Source organism: Vicugna pacos, chromosome 19 (assembly GCF_048564905.1).
Source record: "Vicugna pacos chromosome 19, VicPac4, whole genome shotgun sequence".
NCBI classification, from domain to species: Eukaryota; Metazoa; Chordata; class Mammalia; order Artiodactyla; family Camelidae; genus Vicugna; species Vicugna pacos.
Window position 1 is genome coordinate 21,467,507 of NC_133005.1, and position 23,024 is coordinate 21,490,530.

At 40.9% G+C, this 23,024-nt stretch overlaps 1 protein-coding gene across 5 annotated transcripts in view; it reads right to left on the bottom strand.

Annotated features, from left to right (window-relative positions):
- EBF4 (EBF family member 4) overlaps window positions 1-23,024 on the bottom strand; it is a 50,259-nt gene that overhangs the window by 18,956 nt on the left and 8,279 nt on the right. For all 5 annotated transcript variants that reach the window (XR_012061661.1, XR_012061662.1, XM_072943926.1 and 2 more), the window contains exons 3-7: window positions 20,949-21,105; window positions 20,672-20,735; window positions 20,456-20,511; window positions 18,872-18,945; window positions 17,770-17,838 (exon numbers count right to left, since the gene is read on the bottom strand). Coding sequence is in view for 3 of the 5 variants with exons in the window: in XM_072943926.1 (XP_072800027.1) it covers window positions 17,770-17,838; window positions 18,872-18,945; window positions 20,456-20,511; window positions 20,672-20,735; window positions 20,949-21,105 (420 nt within the window). In the remaining 2 variants the exon portion in view is untranslated. The remainder of the gene's footprint in view (window positions 1-17,769; window positions 17,839-18,871; window positions 18,946-20,455; window positions 20,512-20,671; window positions 20,736-20,948; window positions 21,106-23,024) is intronic.

Sequence of the window (23,024 nt, forward strand, 5' to 3'; positions counted from 1 at the left end):
TCAGAATGGGCCCTAGACAGAAGCAGCATCGGTGTGGAAACAGAGACCCTAGTGAAAAGCATGGAAGGAGACAGATGCCTCTGTGAACTTGTTTTGTGGCTGTGGAGAAAAACAGTGAACATTGCATTGACCATTGGGCTAGGAAGGAGAGCTGATTCTTTGCAGCTCCCACAACCCCTTCTCATCAAATTGCATTTGTCAGGTTGTGTCTGACCGAGGGCTTGGCATCTAATTGCCCACAACAGGGGAGACTAGAGCTTACCTCTGCCTGGTGGCAGACACCACCTATTTCAACAGTGTCACTGTACAATATCCACTGTGCACCAGACACAACTACATGCCAGAGAGTATCCATAGCCCATAGTATCTGCAGCCCACAGGAGCCAGAGGGGGAGGGCTGTGGGCCTCCCATGGGACGGGGTCTTCCCTACCCACTTCTGTACCACAGTCATCCTGGCCTATCACGTAAATATTTAGTCTTAGAGCTGTGATATCCAATAAGGTAGCCACAAGGGGTTATTTAAATTTGAGTTAATTAAAATTAAATTTAAAATTCAAGTCATTAGTCACAGTAGCTACATTTCAAGTGCCCAATAGGTACATGTGGCTATTGACTAGCATATTAGTCAGCACACAACATTATATCATTATAGAAAGTTCTTTTGCACAGTGTTGTCTTAAAGCCTTACCCTGTCCTCTAGTTCCTTTTATCATTATGTAAAGGCTTATGTAATTATATTTTGTCTCCTCAACTGCTCTGTAAGCTTTCAGAGGGCAGGAATTATTGTTTAAACTTCTTTCTCTTTTCCCAAGCATCTATCATAGTGCCTGCCCCACAGCAGGTGCTCACTGATTCAAGATTACTATGACTGGATGAATGCTGTGCCGAAGCCCCTACATCATTTTTAACAGAGAACAATGTAAAATTCTGTACCTAGATTAAAAATATCAATTTCAGGAATAGAACTTTGAGAAATGCAGAGCAAGGATTTTAAAAATCCATTTCTCCACACAGCAATAGGAACAACAGGCAAAAACTGTCAAAATCAACTTTTTCAGAACTCTGAAAATTAACAAAAGGTTTGCAACAATCCAAGGAATATTTATTCAAGAAAAATGGTTGAATCTTAGTAAGAACAGAGAGCTTTGCAGTATTTTTATTTGTCCTGTTCCCATCCCCTTCTCCCCAGCTGTGCAATAGTCTTTGCGACCATGGTAGTTGGCCTAGTAGCCACTAGAAGGGACAGATTGAGTTTGGAGCTTCTCAACAAGCTGTATTCCCAGCCAAATGTCACTATGTGATTAGTCTGACAGCCCCCTTTGCAGGACTTGTTATTTGACCTGACTCAGAGATGTCTTAGTGGGAAATGCCCTATCCTGAGGGTGTTTGCTGAAAACAAGTGGCAGTTGTTTAACACTGCTGTTGCTTGAGGCAATGTATTGTTTGGAGAAAACAAGAGTCTGGCCAAAAATTTTTAAGAAAAAAGTGGGAATAAGATGTTCATAGAGGGCTCTGAAAAGCTCTTATATATTCCTGGATGTCTAGAAGGCCATGTGTACATGCAGGGAAGAGCACACGTACAGGAAAGATCTCTGAAGGCCCTAGTCTCTCATCTCCAGCTGAGCCTGAAACCCTGTACAAGCAGGAAGTAAAGGTTAAGGCAAAGTTGTAAACTGCTGGAGCAACTGAAGGTATGCCCCAACACACATGCTGAACCTTTAACACAAGAGAGGCAGTAAGGGAGGAATAGCAAAACAAACTATAGACACACACATACATACATAATGGAGTATTATATATATAATGGAATATTATACAGCCTTATAAAGGGAGGAAATCCTGTTACATGCTGCAACGTGGATGAACATTATGCTAAGTAAAAATAAGCTAGTTACAAAAAAAGATAAAAATTGTATGATTCTACTTATATGAGGTATCTAAAGTAGCCAAATTCAAAGAAACAGAAAGTAGAATGGTGGCTATCAGGACAAGGGAAGGGGGAAATGGGGAGTCACTGTCTAATGGCTATAGAGTTTCAGGTTTGCCAGAAGAAAACGTTCTGGAGATCTGTTGCACAACAATGTGAATATACTAAACACTACTGAACTGTACATTTAAAAATAGTAAAGATGGCAAATTTTATATTACATATTTTTCACCATAATTTAAAAAATGACATCAGGAAGTAATTTTTTGGTGACCTAAACAATCTAATTGTAAAGTTAATACCAAAAATATAATTAAGAATAATTGGGAAAATATAAGAGAAATGGGGAGGAAGTATTAGATCTACCAGGTACTAAAACATGTTAGAAATCTTCACAAATTAAAACAGCATCATATTTCCATGTCAATAAAGAGATGGCAGGTATGATGAAATAGGATGGGAAGTCCAGAAATACACACTATTACATTTAGACTGCAGCATGGGTGATACTTACAATCGGTGGGGGAAAATGGATTATTCAGTAATCACTCTTGGGACAACTAGCAGCTATCAGAAAAAATATAGATGGACCCATATTTCCTACCTTTCACCAAAGTAAATTCCAAATGGATGACTTCCTCCTCCAGCATTATGGCAGACTACATATCTTGAAGTGACTTCCTTACAACTAGATCCTGAGCTTTTATCTAAAAAATAAGGAAAATCTCCAAGGATATTAAAAACTAAAACAAGTGAGTTAAAATCTGAGTGAGAGCCATGAATTATAAGCTAACACAAATAGTAAGGCTGTACTATGACAAATGACAATATAAACATGGGGAGGGAGAACAGAGACACCTCAGAGGAGGGCCCTGGAGGAATCCAAAAAGGTCCCAGGTGGGTAGTACTTCCTATTATTGTTAGAATCAAACACAGATCCTTCCAGAGGAAAGTATACCCCATTTTGGACCTGATTTGATTCAATAAAATATGAGCTAAAATGATCACTACACCACAACAACAAAAACACCAAATCAAGAAACAAGCCTCATGAATGAGAGTCAGCAGAAATAATAAACAACAGATTTAGAACCCCAAGGACTTCAGGTATTGCACTTACCAAATACAAAATGTCAAATAAGCAAAACAACTTTAAAGAAATATAAAGTTAATTTTAAAAAATGAGTAAGCAACAAGCGACCACCCAAGTTGTCTGAAAAAGAGCTAAATAAAACTTCTATAAATGAAAAATAAAATCACCAAAATTAGAAGTTATTCATTGGATGAATTAAACAATAGCTTAGATACAGCTAAAGAGAGAATTAGTGAACTGGAAGATGAATAAAAATAATTACCCAAAATGTAGTATGAAGAGAAAAATAGGTTAGAAACATAAAGTTATTTAGGCTATATGGAGGATAGAATAAAAGTCCAAATTGGGGTGTCATTTGGAGTGCCAGAATGAGAAAAGAGAGAAAATGAATGAGATGTAATGTTAGACAAAGGCTAACATTATCCAGCAGTGATAAAAGATATAAATCCATAGATACAAGTAGGTCAGCAAATACTAAGCAGGATTTTCAAAAAATCCAGAACTACACACAGAATGAAACTGCAGAACACATACAGAATGAAACTGAAGAACTCCAAAGACAAAGAGATGTTCTTATACACAGAAAGGGGAAAGAGTTTACCCACAATAGAATGCCAACTGTGCTGTGCTTTTCAACAGCAATAATGGAAATATTTTCAAAGTGCTAAGTAGAAAATAATTATCAATCTAGAATTGTGTTGCTAGGAAAACCATCTTTCAAGAAAGAGAGTGATATAAAGACATTAATAGCAAAACAAAAGTGAGTATGCTGTTTACCACCACAGACCTTCACTAAAGTACAAACTCCTAAAAGATGTACTTCAGAAAGAGAGAAAATGACCCCAGAAGAAGTTGTGAGATAAAAGAAGGAAGAGTAGAGCAAAAAACTTAGTAAATCTAAAGAAAAATTGTTCATATGTAACAAAAAGAATAATAACAAAGTGTAGAATTTTAAAGCAATTAAAAATCTGTACTACATGGCTTATAAATGGGGCAGGGGTAACAGAATGGTCTAATATCAGTGGTGTGCTGGTAAATGTTTAACAACCAATTCCAGAGAGGGAAAGCCTTCTGATTTATAATGTTTGTTGATTTCCACCATGGCTGATTTCAAGCAACCAATGTGATGTCACTAAATACAGGATTGAGAAAAGATGCTAACAATTAGCTTGTGTGGATCAGTATGAGCCAGCTCCAGTACACCGTCAAAGATCCTAAAATAAGTTGGGAAAGGAATTATGACTTTGTTAAGACTATACTGTAAATTTCAAGAGTAATAACTAAAAGCATAGAAATGAAGAAAATAAACTTCTAAGCCAGTAATGGGAAAAAGTTGAATAAGAAATACACTATATCAAACAAAATACTCAATTTTTAAATAGTAAGAAGGAAAACAAAGAAACATAGAAGAAGTGGAATAAACAGAAAGCATAAAGCAAGATGATAGAAAATAGTTGAAATAAATAATCTCAGGAAAGTAAATGGGCTAAACTTACCTGTTAAAAATAGACTAGATTAAAAAAATTAATCCAGCAATATACTGCTAAAAGAGAAATATCTGAAACATAAGGACACATTACGGTTGAAAATAAAAGGATGGAAAAAGGCATATGAGGCAAATATAACCAAAAGTAACTTGAGAGAGCCTTTAAATAATATCAGATAAAATAACTTTAAAGCAAAAATATTATTACAAATAAAGGATCAATATTGATAAAAGGTTCAATTCAGGAGGAAGCTATAAGATTTTAAAACTTGTCCATACATAATGAAATAGTCAATAAGATATATAATACATAATTATATATTAATCTTTCACATGAACTTTTAGCTTATCTATGTGGGATATCACTGATTAAACCTAAAAAGGTAAGCTGAAAGTTCATGTTGAAGATTATAACCTCATCTCTCTGTTTTTAATAGGTCAAGCAGACAAAGATAAATGAAGACAGATCTGAACAACACAATTAACAACCCTGATATAGTGGGCATATATAAAATGGTAGACCCACTTGAACTCACAATTAAGTTAGAAATTAGTAACAAAAATAACTAGGAAAGTATGACATGTTTGGAAATTAAGAAACACACTTCTGCTTCTAGCCAAGATAGAGTAACACAGACCACATTTATCTGTGGTCGGAAAACAAAACAAACCAGACAAAATACACGAAGCAACATTTTCTGAGACATTAGACAACAAAGGACAGTGACCTCTGAAAGATGGGTAATAGATGAGGTAGATTTGACAGATGTCCCAGCAGACTGCTTTGAGAGTTTCCAGGCTTCAGCATAGGCATGGGGAACTGAGACAGAGCACAACAAACTTCTAGTGTTGAGGAGATGGAATTGAGAATCCAGGGAGATCACAGTAGCTAGACTCATAGGAGAGAGTCTCACAAATGAGAGAAGTGCATAGAAAGGGAAATCAGAAACTTGCGAAGGGTCCCCTTGGAGGAAACTAACCAATGCCAAGGAAAGAATCACTCAAAAGAAATAAAAGGAACAGTCGGTGCTCTCATAGAGATGGGAATAATGCCTGTTTCTACTAGCTAGACTGAAAAAAACTCATAATCCACGGGACAATGGGTAGAGTACTCAGGAATGACTTACGTTAGTAGTGGGGAAAAATGAGTTCCAGATTGAGTATTGCTGCAAACCCATCTAATAAATCGTAAAAGCAAGACTCAAAAAGATCAAACTATTTCCAAGTAATTTAATTGCATCGCAGAACAAAGATTTACAGGAATACAAAAATATCCACCACACAATAAGGAAAAATTCACAACAGGCATGCCAACATGCATACACCCACAAAAAAAGATCCCAAATGAGGAGAATAACCATTCAAGTGAAACTGACATGGAATAGACACAGATGTTAGAATTACCAGAAAAGGACATTAAAAGAGTTATTATAATTGTATTTGGCATGTTCAAAAATTCAAGCAGAGACATGGAAGATATCAAAAAGATACAAATCGAACTTGTAGACATGAAAACTACAATGCCTGAGATGAAAAATATATTAGAAGGGATTAACAACAGATGAAATATTTCAGAAGAGAAGATTAATGAACTTGAAGGCACAGCAGCAAAAACTATCCAAAATAAAAAACAGAAAAAAAAAATCCAAGAAAATGAAAGGATTCAGTGAGCTGCAGGATAACCTCAAACATTTTAATATCTGGGTACCTGGAGTCCCCAAAGGAGGAGGGTCAAAAATTTTTTTGAAGAAATAATGGTAAAAAAAACTTTCCAAATGTAACAAAAACTGTAAACTCCTAGATCCAAAAAGATCAATGAACTCCAAGCACAAGAAACACAAAGAAAACTACCCCAAAGCACATCATAATCAAATTGCTAAAAATGAATAACAAAGAAAAAATTTAAAAGCAGCCAAAGATAAAAAGAAATGGTAGGTACAGAGGAAAAAGACAACAATAGTATCAGATTCCTTATTGGGAATGCAGAGAAAAGACAGTGGAACAACATCTTAAAACAACATTAACAAAAACAACAATAAAAAAATACTGTCAACCTATAATTCTATACTCAGTGAAAATATCTTTCAAAAAATATAAGACATTTTAAAGGATGCCTTTCAGGCATAAGAACAATAACACCAGATGGAAATCTAGATCTATGGAAAAAATGAAGAGCAGTAGAAATAGTAACTATATGGATAAATATATAACATGTTTTTCATATAATCTAAATCTCTTTAAAAATATTGTTTAAATGAAAATAATGTACTCTGTATTATATAAAATATATAAAAATTACATTCATAATAATAGCATGAAGTGGTATAACTGGAGGTAGATTGCAATAAGTTAAAGATGTGTATTTTAAATCCTAAAGCAATTACTAAAGTAACAAAACAGGTTTGTTAATAAGCCAAAAATGAGATAAAATGGAATAATAATAAAAAACCCCTGAATAATCTGAAAGTGGAAAAAAGGAAGAATAAAAAAGAGACAGAACAAATAGAAAGCAAATATCAAACCTAATCATATTAATAATCACATTAAATGTAAGTAGTCTAAATATGTCAATTAAAAGGAAGAGATGATCAGATCAGATTTAAAAAAAAAGACAACTATATGCTGTCTATAAGAAATGCCTTGAAAGTAAAACAGTAGAAAAGATTTATCATGCTAATAATTGTCAAAAGAAAGCTGGAATGACAATATTATTATCAAAGTAGATTTCATGAATTCATAAGAGAGGGGCCAATTAAACAAGAGGACATAATAATCCTATATATCTATGTACCTGGTAACAGTTTTTCAAATTAAGTGAAGCAAGACTAATAGAGCCTCAATTTGGAGAAACAGACAAATCCACAATAACAGTTGGTCATTCTAGTACCTTAGTCTCAGTGAGAGAAAAAATAGGCAGAAAATCAGTCAGGATATACTAGACTCAAACAACACTTATCAACTAACTTGACTTGTTTGATATTTATAGAACATTACATCCAACAACAACAGAATACACATTCTTCCCAAGTCATGTAAAACATTTACCAAGTTAGGCTATTTTCTGGGCCATAAAACAAGTCTCAATAAATTCAAAAGCATTCAAGTCATACAAAGTATGTGTTCTCTGATAACGATTGAATTAAATTAGAAATCAAAAATGGAAAGATCCTAAGAGAATACCCCAATTTTTGAAACTAAATAGTACATGGGTTAAAAAACTCAAAAGGGAAATTAGAAAGTATTTTTAATTAAATAGAAATGAAAACACAACATATCACAACTTGTGGTATGACCCTAAAGCAGTACTCAGGGAGAAATGTATAATACTAAAAGTCTGTTTTAGATGAAAGAAAGGTCTTAAATCAATGACCTCAGCTTCCACTCTAGGAAAGTAGAAAAAGGAGAGGAAATTAAACTCAAAACTAAGCAGAAAAAAAGAACTAATAAATATCAAAATAGGAAACAGATAAGCAATGGAGAAAATCAATGAAACCAATGGGTTCTTTTGGAAGGTCAATAAAAAGCATAAACCTGTAGCCAGACTGATCAGGAAAAAAGAGAGAGAAGACATAATTTACCAACATCAGAAATAGGAGTGGTGACATCACTACAGATTCTAGAGATAGTAAATGGATAGAGAATATTATGAACAATTTTATGCCAACAAATTCAACAACTTATAAGAAATGGGCAAATTCTTTGAAAAATACAAATTACCGAAGTTCATTCTAGACAAAGTAGATAATAGAATAATCTATCAGAGATATTGAAATTACAGTTAAAATACTTGCCACAAAGAAAGTCCAGGCTCAGATGGCTTCACTGGTGAATTCTACCAAGCATTTAAGGAAGAAGTAATAACAATTCCACACAAATGCTTCTAAAAATTTGAAGAATTGGAGCTACCTCCCAACTCATTCTATGAGGTCATTATATCAGCATATCTGATACCAAAACCCTACAAAAAAGTTACAAGAAAACTAGAGACAAATATTCATTATGAATATAAATGAAAAAACTCTAAACAAAATTTTATTATTGGTCCAACAATATATAAAAAAGATATTACACCATGACCAAGTGAGGTTTACCTGGGAAATGTAGGGTTAGTTTAACCTCAGGAAACCAACTGATGTAATTCATCATATTAAACTTAAAAAAAAAATGATCATCTTACTAGATGCAGAAAAAACCCTTGACAAAATCTAATATCCATTTCTGGATGTTAAATCAAAACTCTCAGTAACTAAAAATAGTAGAGAATTTCCTCAACCTGATAAAAGGCACCTATGAAAGACTTATAGCTACACACACATACATACATACATAAATACATATATACATTATGGTGAAAGACTGAGTACTTTCCACCTAAGATCAGGAACAAGACAGATGTCCATCTTCGCCATTACTACTATTTAACATTGTACTACTGGAAGGTCTAGCCAGTATATCCAGGCAAGAAAAATAAATAGAAGACATCCCAATTGGAAAGGAATAAATGAAAAGTGTCTTTATTTGCAGACGACATGATTGTCTATAAAGATAATCTGATGGACTCTTTAAAAAGCTACTAGAACTACTGAAGTGACTTTAGCAAGGCTGCAGGCTACAGGATCAGTTATACAAAAATTCATGCTTATATATACCAGAAACAAATCATTGGAAACTGAAATTTAAAACAGCATTTGCAATAGCATCAAAATAAAGAAGTTCTAAGGGATAAATCTGAACAAACGATGTGAAAGATCTGTACTCCAAAAACTACAAAATACTGATGAAAGAGATCGAGGAAACTCTAAATAAAGATTTAGATGGAGAGATTTACCTTGGTCATCTGTTGGAAGACTCAATATTGTTAAGATATCAAGTTTCCCAAATTGATCTATAGATTCAAAGTAATCCCAATCAATATCTCAATGGGCTTGTCGGAAATTGACTAGCTCAAATTCATATGGAATTGCAAAGAAAAAGAAGAAACAAAGTTGGAGGACCTACATTACCTGATTTCAAGAATTACTATAAAGCAACAGTAATTGAAACAGTGTGGTACTGGCATAAAAGCTAGACCAAAGAATCAATGGAACAGAATAAAGAGTCCAGAAATAATCCCACACATATATAAACAACTGATTTTGTACAAAGTTTAAAAGAAATAATGCTGGAACAGGTGAATATGTATGTATTGCAAAACAAAACGCCTTGAATCCATATTTCTCTTTCATGTACAAAATTAACTCAAAGTGGATCCTACACCTAAATGTAAATCTTAAAAATACAAAACTTGTAGGAAAAAAGGGGAAATTTTCTGTGACCTTGGGGGTAGGTAAAGATATTTTTAGCTATGACACCAAAAGCACAATACACAAAAGAAAAAAATTATAAATTGGATTTTATCAAAATTAGAAACTTGTACTCTTCAAAAAACAATTATGAGAATGAAAAGACAAGCCACTGACTGGGAAAATTTTTTGCAAAATATTTATCTGATTTTTATTCACAATGTATAAAGAATTCTCACAACTCAGTAATAAAAAAAATAACACAATAAAAAGGAGGGGGTGAAGGTGGAAAATTTGAAAAGACACTTCACCCAAGAAAACATGGATGGCAAATAAACACATGAAAAGATGTTCAACATCACTAGTCATTGGGGATATGTAAATTAAAACCACAGTTAGATACCACTGCACACCTAATAGAATGGCTAAAATTAAAAGCATAGATCATTCTCGTGCTGATGAGAATGTAGAGGAACTACAACTCTCATACACTGCTGGTGGGAAATGTAAAATGGTACAACCACTTTGGAAAATAGGCAATTACTTACGAAGTATACACTTACCATATGATCCAACAACCATTCCACTCCTAATTATTTTTTGCACTTGCTCATACAAGGGCTTATATATAAATGTTTATAAGACTTTATTCGTAATAGACAAAAACTGGAAACAATCCAAATGTCTATCAAGAGATGAAGACACAAACACATTTGCTATAGTCATACAAAGGAATATATTCAGCTATAAAAAGAAATGAACTGTTGATAAACACAACAACATGGATGAAATGAAAAAAATTATACTGAGCTAAAGAAGCTAGACAAAAAAGGCACACATGGTATAATTCCACTTATACAAAACTCTAGAAAATGCAAACAAATCTCCCATGACACAAAGTAGATCAACATTTGCCTGAGGATGAAGATAAGGGGAGGGAGGGGGAGAGTCCAGGGGGCATGAGGAAACTTTCAGGGATGAAGAAAACCTTCATTATCTCAACTGTGGTGATAATTTCGTCAGTGTATACATATGTCAAAACGTTTCTAATTGTATACTTTACGCATATTTTATCATATACCAATTATACCTCATAAAGTTAATTTGCAGGTAAAGAATAAGGAAACACACTTCTAAACAGCCCATGTATTGAAAGAGAAATCATAACGGAAATTTAACAATCCTTGGAACCGAGTGATAATGAAAACGTGACATATAATAATGTGAGGTACAGGAAAAGCAGTATTTTAAGGAAATGACATAGCATTAGTAAAGAAGAAGGTCAACAATTAATGAACTAAACATCCAACTTAAGAAATGAGAAAAGAACAACAAAATAAACCCAAAGAATTAAGAAGGGAGATAATGAAGATAAATGCAGAATTAATGTAATGCAAAACATCAGAAAAGGACTGATAGAGCTGACAGTTTTTAGGAAAGACTAGTGAAAGTGAAAAATTGCTGGCAAAACTCATCAAAGAAAAAGATGACACAGTTAATATCGGAATGGAAAAGGTTCACAGCTAAAGATACAGCAGAGACCAAAAAGATAAGAGAACATTATAAACGTTATGGAAACAAATTTGCAAACTTAGGTACAGTGTACAAATTCCTTAAAAAAATGTAACTCACCAAAACAGAAAGGCCTGAATAGTCTTATGATCATTAAAATTTAAATAAATGGCTTAAAACTCCTCTCTTCATCAACCCCATAAACTAAAAGCAAATTATAAGAAATCTTCAAGGAACAAATTATTGCAAACTCATACAAACTTATTCAGCAAATAGTAAAAGAAAGAACATGCCCCATCTAATTGTTTGAGGCCGGTATACCGCTGATTGTCAAAATCATACAAACACATTGTAAGAAAAGAAAATTACAAGCCAATCAGTGTTGAATATAAATGCAAAAATCCTAAATATTAACAAAGCAAATCCTGAAGCATATAAAGAAGATAGTAAATCATCATCAAGTTAGGTTTATGCCAGGAGTAGTTCAGTAGTAAAAAAAATCCATGAATGAAATTCAGTGCATTACAGTTTAAAGGAGAAAAGCCATATAATCAATGCAATACATGTAGAAGAAAGCAACATGGGAAATTCAATATCTGTCCATGAAAAAGAAACAAAAAAATAAAAAACTCTCATACCAACTGTTTTTAACCTGATGAAGTATAGCTACCAAATAGTTATAGTTAGCAACACTTTTAATGGTGAGACACTGGAAACACTTCCTTAAAATAAAGAACAAGACAAGACTGCCCATTACCACTGTTTACATTCTCAAGGCTGAACTTCAGGTTCTAGTCAGTGCAGTAAAGTGAGAAAAAGAAACAAAATACATAAAGATTGGCTAGGAAAAATTAAAGTCACTGTTTACATAAGATGTCTGCATCTACAGGAAAATTAAATAAACAGCGAATCCAAAGACAAAGATCTACATGCAAATATCAATTGCATTTCTCTATCTCAACAAAAAGAAGACGTAACAAAAGATACAATTTACAATACAAATATAAATTGTACCTAGAAATAAGCTACAGTTGATCATCCAAATGGTTCATCCCCTCACCTCTTCAAGTCCTTCCTTAAACTCCACCTTCTTATTTTGGCCTACTGTGACCACTCCATTTAAAATCACACCTTCTCTACCCCCAAATTTCTTATCAGTTTTATTTTTCTCTGTATTTTCCACCTATCATCTTTTTTTACCCCCTGCAAGTGTGCAGAGAATAAGCATTTTATTTATTTTCAATTTAAGAATAGTCTGTTACAATGTGTCAATTTCTGGTCTACAGCATAATGTCCCAGATATATATATATATAAACACCCCTTACACTTTCCACTCTAGCCCTCTTATGTTTCCCTGTATATATATTTGTTTTCATTCCACTTATCATCTTCTAACATACTTATTTTTTCTAACATACTTATAATTACTGTTTATTGCCCACTCCCCAGTTTCTTCTCCCTCCATGAGTATGGATATTCTTGTCCGCTTTGTTTACTGTGGCATCTCTAGAACCTAGAACAGTGCTTGGTACATAGTAGATGCTGAATAAATACTTATTGAATGAATGAAAACAACAAGTGTAGGTGGCCTTTATTGAGAAAATTATAAACTTTTATTGAAAGGCATTAAAGAAGATCTACCTAAATGGAGAGATAAATTGTATTCATGGATGAAGACTCAGTAGCATAAAGATGTGAATTCTCCTCCAAATTGATGTATAAGTTAATTGTAATATTAATCAAAACCCCCAAAGATGTGCGTGTGTTTGTTTGAATGGAGCTTTATAGGTGGATTCTAAAATTCTTATGGAAACACAGAAGGCCGAATAGCCAGTGCTCCCCTGATGAACAAGAGAGGAGGGGAGGCTTGCCCTATACACTTGTCTATATCAGTTATTAAGTTGTAGTGATTCAAACAATGTCATGTTAGCATAGAGATTATCAAATAGATCAAGGGAATAAAACAAAGAGTCTAGAAACAGATCCGCAAATAGAAGGAAAATCGATTTAGGACATAGATGGCACCACAGTTCAGTAAGAAAGGATAAGCTATTTAATAAATGATAACAGAATAATTAGTGATTCATAAATAAAAATAAGTCCATTGATATCTTAATTCACACCATGCCCCCAAATTAGTTCCACAGGGATTACTAACTTACATGTGAAAGGAAAAACTGTGAACTCTTTAGAAGAAAATATAGGAGACTATCTTTATGACTCAGCATAGAGAAAGATTTCTAAAATAAAACACAGAATAAAATCCAGGAGGAAAAGATTGATAAGTTCAGCGGCATTAAGATACTTGATATTTACTTCCCCAACAAAGGATCAGTCTCTAGGATCTATAAAAAGTCATTAAAATCAATCATAATTCCTGGATTTCAGTATCAATATAGGTAATTCTTCCAACACACTCTCCTCTTCATTCCTTGAGTCTCTCTCCTCCAGTGACCTTGTCTCCAGTCTCCCTTGGCTACACATTACCAATAAATGCAAATTCCATATAATCCTACCTACAGACAGCCCACTCTCTGACCACCTTCTAACCTCCAGCTCGCCCCCCTCTGTCTAGTACCTAAACTCCAGTAATTCTTTGGCTCCATCATAACCTGTGTTCCATTCATCATGCCTTCTCTTTACTCTCCCCTGCACCTCTCCTTACCCAACTTAAATTTCTTGCCCCATTTTTGTAAACAGCCCTTACACTTTTCACTCTCTGCTCTCTCATGTTTCCCTGTAGTCACCTAGCAAACCCCTCGCTCTGGCTACACGCAAACACTCACCTGTTCTGCACCTGCACTTATGTGGCTCAGCGTGGCTAGGGAAATGTCTCACTTTAAATTTATAACCACAAATCTCCAAGCAAGCCCTTAGTGCCGCTTGGCAATCACAGAATATTTCCATGGTCCATGCACTCTTCTGGACAACTATTTCACACCCTTTCCATCCTCATCCTCCCATCTCACTGAGAAAACAAAGCAATCAGAAAAGAAGGTTGGCAAGCTCCTATGTTGGGTACATGGGTGTTGTTGGGTACTCCCATGTACCCCTTTCCACACCCAGGTTCTGTCTTCCCTGCTGTTTCCATGGATACTTATCTGGGCTCCCAGCTCAAACCAGTCCTCCACCTGGGCAGGGGATGCCCTGCCCTTTGCTGACTAGAGGACACATGGTGGCTTCAGCAATTCCCCCTTCTACCTCTTGCATCATCATTTTGCCATTTCTTCCTGGGTTTTTGTCATCCGCATATGAACAAGCTATGTTTTTTTCTCAGCCTTCCACTGGGCTCCTGCCACCAGCCTGTTTCTTTGACCTCTTTAGAGTGAAACTCCAGAGTTCCTCTAGCCACTGTCTCTAATCTCTCTTCTCCTGTTCTCTCTTAGACATCCCCGTATCAGGATTCTGCCCCTTTAGTCACTGAAATAGCTCTTGTTGAGGTCACCAATCTAATGGTTAATTCTTAGTCTTTTTCTCATATCCATGAGCATTCGATGCAGCTGACAACTGCCTCCTTTTGGAATAGTTTGATATTTTTTTTGCATTTAAAAAATCACATCTCTATTGAGATCAATTCATATATCATTGAATTCACTCATTTAAAGTACACAATTTGATGGTTTTTAGTATGCTCACAGACATGTACAACCATCACAACCTTCAACTCTAAAACATTTCTATCACCACACACACACACACACACACACACACACACACCCCAAAAACATGCCACACCCTTGATTAAACACCCTGCAGCCCTAAGCAAGCATGTATCTACGTTCTGTCTCTCTAGATTTCCTATTCTGGACATTTCATATAAATGGTATCATATAACATGGGTTTTTTTGGTGACTTTTTTCATGTAGTATAATGTTTTCAAGGTTCATCCACATTGTATCAGTACTTCATTCCTTTTTATGGCCAAATAATACTGCACAGTATGGCTACACCACATTTTGTTTATCAGAACAGGTTTTCTATAGAGGTTTCCAGGACACTCCACTCCCCTGATTTTCCTTTTACTTTCCTGGCTGTGGCTTCTGACTTTCCTTTGCTGGTTCCACATCTGCATGACCTCTAAACCCTGGACACCTTGGGACGCAGTTCTCGGACTTTTATTTTCTTTCAACACTAGTTCCCTCAGTTATTTCATTCATTCAAATCTACCTCCGTATCCTGGACCCTCCCCTTGAGATCCACACTCATGGTTTCAGCTGCTTCTCAACATCTCCACCTGGAGGTTTAGCGAGTATCTTAAATATAACACATCCAAAGCCAAAGCCCTGACCTTCCTCCTCCCAAACCTGCTTCTCCTGAAATCTCTCCCTTCTCAGTCAATAGGAGCCCATCCCTTAAAGATGCTCATGTCAGAAGCCTTGGATCCTTCTTTGGCTTCTCTTGCTCTGCCTTGTCTTCCCATCTGTAACACATCCTATCTGTTCTGCCTATGAAGTGTATCCAGAATCCCACCACTTCTCACCACCTCCTCTGTAACATCCCTCTCTGTCACAGCCTCCAGCATCTCCCCTGGATAACTGCAATGGTTTCCTATCTCACCTCCCTTCACTGTTGCTTCCTACAGGTCCCTGTCAACACAGGAACTAGAGATAAAATCGTGTCAAAATATAAACCAGCTATGTTTTTTGGACCATCCTTCTTGGACCCTCAATGGCTTCCATGTCATCCTGAATAAAAGCCAGAGTCCTTACAACGGCCAACAAGCATGGCCTCCGTGCAACCCACGAGGCCCTTCATGGTCTCATCTTCCTCCTGCCCCACCTAGTGTATCCCCAACATCGTCTCCTCCTGTCCCCCTGATTCCTGTCATCCGGGCCTCCTTGCTGTTCTTTAAACACGACGGGTACACTCTTGCCAAGATCATTCTTCCCCCAGAGTCATACTTGGCTGACTCCTTTACTTCCTTCAGATCTTGGTTCGAATGTCATCTTTTCAGCAAGGCCATCCTTAAATACTCTGAAATTGCACTATCACTTTCCTAAGAGCTCTCTGATCTTCCCTGATGGCTTCCTTTTTCTCCTTAGATATTGTCACCGTCTAACTTGCTATACATTTTATTCATTCAGTTAGTTTATATCTATCTCCCCTGCTAGACCGTAAGCCCATCAACACAAGGTTTTTTTGGTCTATTTTGGTCACTGCTTAATCCACAGCACACAGCAGAGACCCTGGCACAGAATAGAGTTAAAAAACTATTTGTTGAATGGATAAACAACATACTAATTGGCCAGAGCGTGGTCATAGGCATTCTCAGCATAGCTGGTATGAATATCAATTGGTCTAATCCCTACAGAATGCAGCTTGGCAATAACTATCAAAAGTGGAAATGCGTATCTCCTTTGACCTAGCAATTGTGCTTCTGTATCATCCTTCATGTAAACTCACACATGGACAAAGTAATTCATGGCAGCATATTCTACCCCTGAAGAGAAATGAAAACTGCTGAAATGTCCAGCAATAGACTATATAAAGAAACTATAGTCCATCCATACAATGGAATATTTTGCAATAGCAAAAAAAGAATAAGGAGACTTACTGTGTCCTGGTATAAGCTCCCTGATATATATATACGTGTGTGTGTGTGTGTGTATATATATATATAAAATCTTTTAGAGAAAAAGAAAGGTTTTAAAAAGTATGTTTAGTATGCCATTTTATAAAAATAAAGAGAAAGGTGAGAAAAAGAATATAAGCCTGCATTTTCTGGCACAGACCATCTCAGGAGGGATACTGATGAAATGGGTAACAATGCTCGCTTATTTGGAGGGCAATGGATGGGCCAGAGGCAGAGGAGGGACACTTTGCTGTCAGCTCTTTTAAAGTTCTTGAATTTTTGCCCTTTGTGAATGGTTTATCCATTAAAAGGAGCATAAGGCAGGGTTTATGTTCCAATAGGGAATAGCCTGTAAGATATATTGTTACAAAAAAAAAGGTAAGGAAAAAAAGAGTGTGTACATTACATAGGGCTGAGGCAGGCTTACTTTTCATCATTTGCTCTCTGGTACCTTTCAGATTTTATACCCTATATATGCATTTCCTATTCAAAAAAATAATTAAAAATCATGGTGGGAGAATGCATTTTCACTTGCATCATCTTGACATCCTATGACTGAAACCTGCCAAGTATTTCCCCATTTTTCAAACAAAGGAAACGGACATTCAGAGAGTCAACTCACGGAGGTGGAACCAGGACTAGACCCCACTTTCCCTGCCAGGCTCGGCTAGCCCCTCCAGCCTTGGCAGCCTCTCCCACTCCCCATCCCTGCCCTCCCTGGTCCTGGTCCTTCCATCAGGGAACACAACTCCTAAGTGTGCCACCAGGGGCTTCACTCAGGGGGCCGTTCTCTCTGCGCAGAGCCACCAACTCGGGGGTGGGCACCGCTGTGCTCTGTGGCTGATCTCAGCCACCCTGGCCTTGCAGGGCCCAGCCCTCCTCCCCCAGGCAGTACCTGTCGATAATGACCGGGTCTGAGGGTGTCTCATTCCGGTTACCACAGCTCTTCCGGTCACAGCACCGGCTGAAGGAAAGAGGAGGAGGGAGGGAAGGAGGAAAGGGGGTGAAGGAGAGGGAGATTACAACGTGTGTATGTGTGTGTGTGTGTGTGTGTGTGGCCCCCGGGTGAGGATGCTGAGTTCCTGTCTCTGAGTATGGAATCTCTGGGCCAGAGGGACTCACTCCTAGGGGTCTGGGGGAGAAGGGCGGTGAGGGTCTTTCACAGGGACCTGCAGAGGCCAGCCCTGGGGATAAGGTTGGCCAGGAAACCCTTGTCCCAAAGGCATGCTGCTCCTGGAGGATCCAGGAAAGGGCAGGCTGCTAGCCACCTACTGTCTACTTTTTCTACCTACAGAAAAGAGCTCATATGTAAGCAGGCAGCTCGTGAATTATCACAAAGTGAACCCACCCGTGGAACCAGCACCCAGACCAAGAAATACCGTGCGATCAGCGCTCCAGAAGCCCCCTCCTGGTCACTACCCTTCCCAAAGGCAGCCTGTCCCAACCAGATTTATGAACACTATTCTCTTTTCCAAGCACGAGGTTCTGCCTCGGAGGACCCCGTCTGACTGGCATCTCCTGGGGGGCCCCTGCCTAGAAAGGCCGAGCTCTGGGGGAATGGGGAGGGGGAGCCGAGAGCTGTGTCCCCCCACCTCCACCCTACTCGCCCAGGCGGTGCCCTGAAGTTCATGTAAGAGGCAGCAGTCTCCTCCTCCAGCCCCTGAGCTAACCCAGGGGCCCAGGCCCTGCCCCCACCTCCCCTGCAAGGCCTCCCCTGAGCTTTATTAGTTAAGCTTCCCAGCAGCAGCGGGAGGCCTCTCTTACAAAAACACTCGCAGAAGCCACATAAACAGGCCAGGCTAATGGGGCCTCAAGGACCCTCTCCTCAGCCAGCACTGTGCCCAGGGGCCTCACTCCTGCCTAATCACCTCCCCACACCAGGCTTCCCTAGGGATGGGTGGGGAGGGTGCTGGTGGCAGCGGTGGTGGGCAGGGCCCAGTGGGAATCCTTGGGGACGTGGCCAAGGGGCAAGGTGCACGTGACCCAGCCCTTCTCACCTGCACATGATCTCGTGGGTGAGCAGCACTCGGCACATTTCGGGGTTCTTGTCCTGTCCCTCATAGATGATGGCCTGGGGGAGGGGAAGGATGCAGACTGTGGGACGGAGGCTCCTCTCCAGACTGGGTACTGGGAGACAGGCCCTGCCCCCAGGGAGGATGACACCCTACAACTCTCTCTGGGGGCCTGCAGGGCAAAGTGGGAGCTGGGAGCCTGGCTCCCCACACCGGGACCCCCTCCCCCAAGAATAGGCAAGAGTGGCGTGAGGTCTACAGATCCTGTCTGTCCACAGGCAGTTCTTTCCGGAGCCAGTTCTGCCCCAGGGGCCAGGGAGGTCCCCAGATGACCTCGACCAAAGTCAGCTGCGGGGGAGGGGGGGAGGCAGGTGGACACACCCTCAGCCCCGCTGTTCTCACAAGCACTGTCCCTCTGGGCTGCCCCACCAGCTCCTCAGCCTCTCTCCCCATCCCTATCACCTCTCCAGGCCAGGCCGGAGTCTGCCTCTTGGACTGTTGGATCAGCCTCCCACCAGTCTCCCAGCCTCTCCTCAGCCCTGAAGCAGGAAGTGAGCTTCCCAACCTGCGAATCTGGCTTCCCACTTTATAACCTCTGGGCCTCCCAGCCATCCCTCCTTTGTGGGGTCCCCCTCTCTCTGGACATCCCCCAAGCCCTTCCACACCCGACCCCCATGCCATCCCACTTTGCTACTGCCTGGTCTGCCTCCTGCACCATGGCGACCACGGGCTTTCTAGAAAAACACCATTTCTCTCTCTGCCTTGGGGTTGGGTGGGGGCTGCCAGGAGACGTCTGCGGGGGAAAGTCCAAGTCTCTACCTTGCATTGCAGGCCCCTGGTTTTCCCACCTGAGACTCAGCTCCGCTCCTTACCAGCAGGCACAACTTCTCTGAAAAGCCCGAGGCTAGGGGCTCTGCCCCTGCACAATCCCTCAGGGCTTCAGCTGCCCTGGGGGTGCTGAGGGTCTGCCGTAGAAGCTCTGGGGTCCCACCCAGTCCCCTTGACTGGGCCAGCGCACCCATCCCCTAGCTGTCGGTAGTGTTAGCTCTCAGCAGATAGGAGCTGCTTCACCTGAAAATGTCTGGAAGGTTACACTGTACTTTTGGGAGTGGTCCCCAGCCAGTGACTGGGACAGGGGACAGAATCCTGGCCTCTTTGCCTCAAGGGGAAACACCTCTGGTGCTATTCCTTCTCCAGGGCTCCCTGTGGATCTAGCTGAGATCACATCCTTGCTGAGTATCCCCTGCTCTGTCCTGCTTTCCTCCTTCCCCTTCTGAGACCTTCTCCCCTTCTCAATAAGTCACGTGCACCTGGATCCCCATCTAAGCTGGACTTCTAGGCAACAGGACCTGACACAAAGCCTGTACAAATACTGCCTTCTTCTAGTCCACAGGGCAAACGCCACACCTCCTCCTGCAGGCTGTGGTGAGAACTGGGGGAGCTAGTCTGGTGGGGATGAGGGGCATGGAAGGGTTGAAGGCAGGGCCAAGCATGCTTGCTCAGACCGCATGGGAGATGGAGGTCAGAGAAGGGGCTGGACAGGCCTGAGCATCCCCTGGGCCGCCTCACCTGCTTGGACATGGAGTCGATGAGACGCACATACAGGTCCTGTTCTGTCCGAAGTCCTAAGGTGGGAAGGCGGAGAGGGCTTGCTGTATGGGGAGTCCCTGTGGCTTCTGATAACTGAACACACTCCACACCCTCCCCAGATGGAGCCAGGCGCCCTGCACCCTGTCAGCGGGGTGTCAAATGGTGCTGTGGCAGTGGGCAGTGGGCCTCACTCACCGTTGTTGTACACCAGCCGGAGGCGATAATGGATCCCGTTGTTAGTCTTTTCAGCCCCAGGCTCCTGTGGGGACACGGTGGGGAGGATGCTCGGTGCTCCCAGGGATCCTCCAGCCACCTCCACCAACCTTCCTCCCTCCCTCCATCTGTTCACTACCCCTTCTCTGCTCCTCCACCACGGATCCATCGTCTACCCCAGTGGGAGGGGATCCCTGAAGCCCTCCCCACCCCCGCCCTGTTCCTTCCCAGCCAGCCCACGAGCCCACGAGCCTCTCACTCGGTCCTTCTCCACGAAGTCGATGAAGGCTGTGCGCTCCACCTCCACCGGCTGCCCCTGCCGGTCATACATGGCCAGCACGAAGTGGAAGAAGTTGGATTTCCTGAGGTTGGAGGGAGGCTGCTTCTCAAAATGTGCTCGTGCCAGGCCCACGCCACTGTGGGAGAAGAGTTGCTGGGAAACCACTGGCAGTGCCCTCCTGGGAGAAAGACCCCATTGCCTCTGTCCCGGGGTGTGGGCTGGCTGGGACTGGGCTCTGATGTGTCTAGAGTTTGGGCAAGAAATTGGACGGGCCCATTCCACCCTTGCCAGGGCCATCTCAGCTCCAGACAGAGGCCTCCCAGCCCTGAGGTCACTCAGGCCCGCTCCAGTGGGAACGAACAGCACAGCATGTGGCAACGGAGGCATCTCTGCCAGGTCCTTCCCGGGCTCTTCCCCGGGCCTCGCATTTTGAAAGGCTGATCTCTAAGACCAGATGTACAAGCGACCCGTCTACTGACCAGAGGCTCCTGTAACTGCCCTTTGGGGCCTCAAGGGGCAGCTGGGAAGTTTGGGAACAGATATCCCACTGAACCCCAGCTCACAGCTGTGCTCTTGAGCCTGAGGCATTGCCTGGGAGATGACAAAGTCTGTCAGACTCTCAGAGACATCCAGCTGGCTCAGGGCCGCCAGTCTGCTCAACCTGGACCCTGGGTTATGGCTGAAGGTGAGGATGCCCACCCCAGGTGTAGGGACCTGCCTCTATGCTTTGGGAAAGACAGCCACTGGCTCCCTTGGGCAGGAGGATCTTCTGGTGTGGCCTTGCCAGAAACCAGTCCCAGAAGCAAAGCCTGGATGAGAGCAAGAAGAGGAGAAGAACCAAGCCCTATTCATCAAGTATTCCCTGAACCCCAAAGATATACGAAGCACTGGTCACGTGGTACCACGTGGGGCTGGAGTGAAATGCTTGGAAGGGGCGGGAGGACAGATACAGAGAGCAGTAACACAAGACAGAGTGTTGGGTGCTCCCTGAAAGATGTTACTATATAAAAAATGATAAAAGCAAAGGAAGAAAAAAGTCATTCATTCTGTGAGAAGTGAAGGGAAGACTTCACGGAGATGATGGCTTTTCCCTTGGTCCTTGAGGGATGAACAGGAGCTCAACAGGAGGAGGAGGCAAAAGGGCAGAACAAACAGCATAAGAAATGGCTGTGGATGTGAGAGTTAGTGTCACTGGACCACAGATTTCAAAAAGTGAAGTGGGAAGAGAGAAGGTTGACTAACATGCCATGGTTACTTGAGTACAGAGTACTTCTGTGGAGAGACATTGGGAAACAAGACTAAAGGCCAACAGAAGGCTCTGAAGCGAGGCAGGGCTTAGAAGATGCTGCAGGCAGGGAGGGCACAGTGTGGGAAAGTGAGAGGCTGCTGCAGGGATGCAGAGGCGAGATCGAGGATGTAACTGCCTTGAGAGCCATCTAGACCAGAGTCCCAGTGGGGACGTGTCACTGTGACCGTCTGCCATACGCATCACTACTTAATGTTTTTCTTCACATAATTTTAAGTCAACTAAATCTTACTGGGCTGCATACGAAGCCATAATATCTAAAATGTCACAGGCTGGAGAGGTTTGTGTTTTTAATTCATACAGATTGCAGTAAACACATACACAATGAAATGAACATTGTTCTTCCTCCTGAAAGTCTGCTTGGGAGCCTCAGTGGGCCATGTGAAATGCTGATTTTGGAGCCAAAAGTGATGAGTCTTGCTTGTCCCTGACGAAGATAAGGAGGAGGGGGCCATCAATACCCTCTCCTCCTCACCAGAGGTTCTCTCTACTCCCAGGTCATCCTACCCCCTCCTCTTCGTCCCTCAGTCCCTCCCTTCTCCTCCCCCTCAGGCTTACAGTCTTCTCAAGACCAGGCCTCAACCCTCCAGCTTTCCACTTGCCAAGAGGCAGGGAAGCCCTAAGAGGGCTTTGATCGCAGCAGGTCCCTGATTACTGTTGATGAATATGCTAATGAGGCAGCAAGCCTGACTCCTCCCTCCGGGCCCCCAGGACCAGCTTAGGGGGAGAGAGGCTCCCCAGGGACAGGC